This window comes from Penaeus monodon, unplaced genomic scaffold, assembly GCF_015228065.2.
Source record: "Penaeus monodon isolate SGIC_2016 unplaced genomic scaffold, NSTDA_Pmon_1 PmonScaffold_1802, whole genome shotgun sequence".
Taxonomy (NCBI): domain Eukaryota; kingdom Metazoa; phylum Arthropoda; class Malacostraca; order Decapoda; family Penaeidae; genus Penaeus; species Penaeus monodon.
Window position 1 is genome coordinate 17,809 of NW_023647506.1, and position 7,500 is coordinate 25,308.

The following is a 7,500-nucleotide window of genomic DNA, read 5'->3' on the forward strand; positions in this document are numbered from 1 at the left end:
AATTTAATTGAATGATAAATAATCATTCGTTTAATTCTTTTTGTATTTTATTTTATTTATTTTTTAAATATATTTTTTTATTTATTAATTATTTTATTTTTATTGGTTATATTTTTATAGATATTATTTTTAATTTTTAAAATTATATTATTAAAATTTTTCAATTCCACAAAACAGAACGTTATTTATCAACGAGAAAATAAAACAGAAAGAGAGTAGAGAGAGAGAGGAGAAAGAGAGAGAGAGAGAAGATATAGAAAGGAAAGAGAGCAGAGAGTGGAGAAGAGAGAGAGAGAAAGATTAAAAGAGATAGAGAGAGAGAGAGAGAGAGAGAGAGAGAGTTAGATATAGAAAGAGCGAATGAGAGAGAGAGAGAGAGCGAAAGGATAGAAAAAGAGAGGAGAAAGAATGAGAGAGGCAAAGATAGATATAGAGAAGGAGAGAGATAAGAGAGAGAGGGCTGAGAGAGAGGAAAGTAATATGAAGAGAGAAAGAGAGTGAGTGAGAATGAATAGAAGAGAAAGAGAGAGAGAGAGAGTGATAAAGAGAGAGAGAAAATGAGATGTAGAGAAAGATAGATATGATGAGAGAGAGGAGAGGAGAGATAGAGAGAGAGTGATAAAGAGAAGAGCATGAGAGAGAGAAAGTAGATATATAAAGAGAGAGAGAGACAGAGAGACCATAAAATAGAAAAAGAAAAGAGAGAGCACGAGAAGAAGATAAAGAAAGAGAAGAGAAGAAAATAGAAAGGTTTGTTAATATATTATTTATATTTATTTATATTCATATTTTTATTATTTATTTATATATTTGTTTTATTCAATTTATTTCCTGATTTTTTTTTTCTATTTTCATACGTTTTTTCTTTTCTATTTTTTTTCCTTTATTTTCTTTTCCGTCTTTTTTTTATTAGTTATTCTCCCTTTTTCGTTACTCTATTTCTCTCTTCTCGTTTCATCTCTCTCTCCTCTCTTTCTCTCTATAGTATATATATAATATATATATATATAATATAATATATATGACATATATATATAGATATGATATAGTATATAGATATATATATATATATAGAGTGGGGAAATAGAGCGAGCGAGGAGAGAGAGAGGAGAGAGAGAGAGAGAGCGAGAGAGAGAGAGCGAGAGAGGGAGAGATAGAGAGAGATATCGAGAGCTCTTCAGAGCGAGAGAGAGCGTACGCTCTAGAGAGCTGTAGAGAGAGGGGGGTCCGAGCAGCAAGAAGCGATATAGCGAGTTAAAGATTTTTTTTTCTTCCTCAAATTATATATATTAATATGAACTTCAAAAAAAGATTTATTAATAGAAAAGTGTTTTTTATATTTTTGTTTTTTCTTTTTTATTAAACAAAAACATGTTAACATGTTAAATTTCTTTCTCTCTATTCAAAGGTGCATTATAACCTAAAATACACAAAACAATATATATATATAAAATAGAATAATACTCTTTAACTATTACGAAAAATAATGTTTATATATGATAATTGTTTTTTTATAGTTTTAAAAAATATTATTTTATTTAATTGAATAATAGTCCCATTTTTTTTGAAAGTTAATTAAAAGGGAGTTATTTTTTTATTTAAGAAAATTAATGCTGGATTAAAAAAATTAAAAAAATTAGAATTAGGGAACAAAAAAAAAAAAAAGATGTTTTTTAAAAAAAAAAAAACAAAAAAAAAAAAACGAAAAAAAAAAAAAAAAAAAAAGTTTTTAAAAACAAACAAAAATTTAAAAAAAAACCAAACGATTAAAAACAAAAAAAAAAAAAAAAAAAAAACCTAAAAAAACTAAAGTTGTGTGGAAAACGAATAAATACAGCTGAAAAATGTCAGTACATCACATAAAAAAAATAAAAAAAACAAGCAATCAGACAGACAGACAAATAAAAAAACAAACAAAAAATCCGAATCATCCGTACAAAAAAGAAACTCTTTATTAAAAAATCTAAATCTAAACACAAACAAATAATAAAGGGCAAAAACAAAAGATGCAACATCAATGGGGAAAAAAAAAACATCCTTTAAAGGTTCGTCTTTGTAGGGGGGAGGGATTATTAAAATAATTAATATATTTAAATTTTTGGGCATATTTTTTTTCCTCAAATATAAAGGATATAAAATATCCTCTCAGTTCCCTCAGGTTTTAAATATAAAAAATTACCGTTACAAGCGATATAATTTTGTTTTTATAGAAATAATTTATATAAATTTTGAATTTTATTGATATTAACAACTAAATTAACCGGCCACTGTGATTGATATAACAAAATAATTTTCCCTTCTTTCTGCGAATTATACAAGAATCGAAGGATTTCTCTCCTCTCCCATCGTTTTAGGTGACACAAACCCAATTGTCAAAACCTAGAAAACTGGTGCTTCCAAAGCTAATACTAACTTCTTTCAAATCTATAATCAAAACACCCCTTTCCTCTTTTTTTCCGATTTTTTTTTTAATTTTAATAAAATAACAACTAAACTCCTAAAAATATAAATAATACCCTTACTAAAAATATAATAATAATACCCTAACTCTATCCCTATACTAAATAAAAATTATTAATTAAACATAATTTAAATAAACATACCCCGACTACTCATATAATTAAATTTACCCTAAACCCTACACTACACGATACAGAGATAACTCCTACTTCGAAGTTAAAAAAATCTTTCCGAAAAAGCTATAACAACAAAAAACTAAAACTAAAAAACTAAAAACTGCATAAAACTAATTAAAACTATTTCAATTACCAAATAACAACTCCATTAAGTAAAGAAAGCTTTTATTTAATCCCAAAATAGCAACAATTAACAAGAAAATAAAATCGAAAGATGCTACAACTACCAAACACCCCTATACGGTCACACCAAAACGAACACCAAACATTGTTCCAGTTGGCAAAAACGTAAACAAACAATCGTGAGGGGGTCGTATCGCCTTCCCTACTCGCCTTCACCTTTCGCCTTCCAATTAAGGCCCAAAACATCGATAAAGAATGATAAATAGGGTCAGTAATAAAGTAGAAAGAGATGAGAAATAAAGAGAGGAGAGGCAATGTCGTGGCTTGGAGTAGTAATCTTAATGGATGTTTGAATGTTTTAAAAAAATAAAATAAAAAAGGACAGATATCCCGTTGACTAGGAAGGTTCCTGTCCTGAGGAAATTGAAGATGGTACGAAGTTTTTTTTTCTCTCTTTTTCTCTCTCTTTCTGTCCCTTTTTTGGGTGTTTTGTTCAGTTTTTGATGTTTATTTCTGCGCTTATTCTTTACACTTGCTTCCTTTTTTTTTTTTTATTCTTTTTATTTATTTTTTGGTTAATTTTGCGATCTTATGCTATGAATTTCATCTCCTTTTTTTGTTTTTTTTTGTTATTTCTTTCATTCTTTTTATTTTTTGTTATTTCTCTTTCTTGTTATTTCTTTCATTCTTTTCTCTTTCATTATTCTTGTTCGTATTAAGAAAAAAAAAAAAGAAAACTAGCGATAATTCTCTAATTCCTGCCATGAATTTCGTAATTAATGTAATTAATTAATTAATTTAATTAATTAATTATTAATTAATAACATTAATTATTCATTATATACATTATATATGCAATATACATTATTCATAATTGCATCATCTCGTTAATTAATTAATTAATTATATTATATTATTTTCATTGTTTCTTGTTCCTTTTTTTGTATTTTTTTTTTTTTTTTTTTTTTTTGTTCCTTTTTTTGTTATTTTCGTTTTTTTGTTTTTTTTTTCTATTTTTTTGTATTTTCGTTGTTTTTTTTTTTTTTTTTTTTTTTCTATTTTCGTTGTTTTTTTGTTCTTTTTTTGTATTTTCTCTGTCATAATTTTCATTCTTTTTCATTTAATTAATTTTCTTTCTATTTTCATTGTCATAATTTTATTTCAATGTTATTAATATTATATATAATTAAATTTAATTAATCTTAATCTTATATGTAATTAATTTTATTTATTAATTAATGTTAATCTTATATGTAATTAATTTTATTTATTAATTAATGTTAATCTTATGTGTAATTAATTTTATTTATTAATTAATCTTCATCTTATTTGTAATTAATCTTATTAATTAAGTAATTTTATTAATTAAGTAATTAATCTTAATCTTATATGTAATTAATCTTAATTAATTGAATTGAATGATAAATAATCATCTCGTTAATTCCTTTGTGTATTTTTATTTTTATTATTTTTTAAATATATTTTTTTCATTTATTTATTTTTATTTTTATTTTTATTGTTTTTTTATTATAGATATTATTATTATTATAGATATTATTATAGATATTATAGATATTATAGATATTATTATTATTATAGATATTATTATTATTATTATTATTATTATTATTATTATTATTATTATTATTATTATTATAGATATTATTATTATTATAGATATTATAGATATTATTATTATAGATTATTATTATTATAGATATTATAGATATTATTATTATAGATATTATTATTATTATAGATATTATAGATATTATTATTATAGCATCAGATAAACTTGTATAATGAGTTGGAAATCGGAGATTTTTTTTTTATTTTTTAAAAATCTTTTTTAATTCTTTAATTCTCTTTTTATTTTATATATATATATATATATATATATATATATATATATATATATATATATATATATATATATATATATTTTTTTTTTTTTTTTTTTTTTTTTTTTTTTTTTTATGTTTAATAATTTAATTAATTAATATTTAATTCATATTTTTTCATTTTTAATTTTTTAAAGTAAAAATAGAGCTCGTTATGCAGATTTTCTCTTGTGATTCGTGGAAGAAAAACCGATTTGCATTTTATTTGTGAAATAGAAAAAAAATGCCGATTATTGGCCTATTGATTATTATTATTATTATTATTATTATCATTATTATTATTATAATTATTATTATTGATTATTGATAAAGTCGCAGTTTCAATTGCATGATTGTAGCGTAATGTTTTTTCCCCGAATTAAAGTCACGTTTTTTTTAGATTTCCGTTGGATTATATTAAAGAATTTACTTTCTCTCAATAAGTCACGTTTTCTAGTTTTCCGTAAGATTATATTAATTTGAATTTCTCTCTCAATAAGTCACATTTTCTAGTTTTCTATCAGATTAACTTGAATTTCTATATTAACTATATTATATTAACTATATATTATATTATATATATTATATTACTATATACTATATTAACTATATATTTCTTTATTAACTATATATTTCTTTATTAACTTGAATTTCTATATTAACTTGAATTTCTAAGCTTCTCTGTCAGTAAGTCACGTTTTTTTTAGATTTCTGTAAGATTGTATTAATTCGAATTTCTAAGCTTCTCTGTCATTAAGTCACGTTTTTTAGATTTCTGCCGTATTATATTAATTCGAATTTAACTCCCCTGAGTTTTTTTGTCAAAAAATCACGTTTTCAAGGTTTCCGTCAGATTATATTAACTTGAATTTACTCTCCTAAGCTTTTTTGTCCAAAAAATATATTAATGATATAATAATTATAATATAATAATGTACTAATATAATAATATATAATGATTAATAATAATTAATGATGTAATATTAATTGGAATATATTAATTAATCTTCAAAGCTTTTCTTTCAATAAATAATAATAAAGTGTAATAATTAAAAAATTAATTAATGATAAAGAAATAAATTAAATGATAATAATAACAATAAAATGTAATCAATGTATTATCAAAATTAAATAATGATAAAGAAATAAAGATTATAATATGATTGAAATAAAGATTATTATATAAGGATTACAATATAATCTAATAATAATAATTTATAATATATAAAGGTTATAATATAATTGAAATAAAGATTCCGTCAGAACAAGTGCTTGAAAAGTAACCTAAGATAATATAAATAATAATAAATAATAATAATAATAATAATAAATAATAAATAACATCACAAAAAAAATATATATATATTTAGATTAAGGAATTGTGAAGGTGTTGGTTTTATGTAAAAATCGCTGTTTTTTTGTGTGATTTGTGATTGGATGGCTCAGCGTGGTTAAAATCATGCTGATTATCATGATGTTTAGATGATAATAATAATTAGTCTCTATCTCTTTCTTTTATGCTTTCTTTCTCTCTCTCTTTCTTTCTCTCTCTCTTTCTTTCTCTCTTTCTCTCTCTCTCTCTCTCTCTCTCTCTCCCCCCCTCCCTCTCTCTCTCTCTCTCTCTCTCTCTCTCTCTCTCTCTCTCTCTCTCTCTCTCTCTCTCTCTCTCTCTCTCTCTCCCTCTCTCTCCTCCCCCCCTCCCTCCCTCCCTCCCTCCCTCTCTCTGTCTCTGTCTCTGTCTCTTTATCTCTCTCTCTTTTCTCTCCTATCCTGTCCTCTCCTCTCCTCTCTTCTCTCTCTCTACTATTCTCTCTCTCTTTTCTTTCTTCTCTTCTTCTCTCTCTCTCTCTCTCTCTTCTCTCTCCCTCTCTCTCTTCTCATCTCTCTCTTTCTCTCTCTCTCTCTCTTTCTCTCTCTTTCTCTTTCTCTCTTTCTTTCTTTCTTTATCTGTCTCTTCCTATCTCTCTCTCTCTCTCTCTTTCACTTTCTTTTATACATTTATTAACATGAATACGGTTCATATATTTTTAAACTTGTTCTTGCGCGGAAGGCAGGAATACGTGGCTGATTGTTGTGTATTTTTTTTATATGTTACGTATTTTTTATGAGAAAATTATTATTGTTAGTTGTTGTTTTTTTAAGCTATTTTACGCCTAAGATGAGCTATAATGTCGCAAAATTTCCTGAAATCTCATTCCTTTACGTTTTTTTTTTTTTTTTTTTTTTTTTTTGAGGTAGATGTTACTAATTATTTTTATAACTACATATGTTACATATTTTTTTATTATTATTAATGTTAGTTTTTTTTTACCTATTTTTCGCCTAAGACGAGCTATAACGTCGCAAAATTTCCTGAAATCTCACTCCTTTCCGCAGAGTCCGGAGCAGATCGTTGTGTATTTTTTTTATAACTATATGTTACGTATTTTTTATGAGATTATTATTGTTATTATTATTATTTTTTTAAAGCTATTTTATGCCTAAGAAGCTATAATGTCGCAGAGTTTCCTGAAATATGTCACATATATTCTTTTTATAGCTATTTTACGCCCAAGACGTTATGTAACGTCGCAGAGTTTCCTGAAATATGTCATGTATATTCTTTTTAAAGCTATTTTACACCCAAGACGTTATGGAATATGTCACGTATATTTTTTTTAAAGCTATTTTACGCCTAAGACGAGCTATAACGTCGCAGAGTTTCCTGAAATCTCACTCCTTTCCGCAGAGTCCGTTGTGTATTTTTTTATTATATGTTACGTATCTTTTTTATGAGAAAATTATTATTGTTTTTTTTTAAGCTATTTTACGCCTAAGACGAGCTATAACGTCGCAGAGTTTCCTGAAATCTCATTCCTTTC

At 24.6% G+C, this 7,500-nt stretch overlaps 1 protein-coding gene across 1 annotated transcript in view; it reads left to right on the forward strand.

Annotated features, from left to right (window-relative positions):
- The window catches only part of LOC119569686, a gene marked incomplete at its 3' end in the record, with an annotated part of 8,962 nt that overhangs the window by 1,212 nt on the left and 250 nt on the right, over positions 1 to 7,500 (forward strand). The window contains 2 exon segments of the mRNA XM_037917745.1: positions 2,821 to 2,924; positions 3,161 to 3,191. Of these exon segments, the coding sequence (XP_037773673.1) occupies positions 2,821 to 2,924; positions 3,161 to 3,191 (135 nt within the window).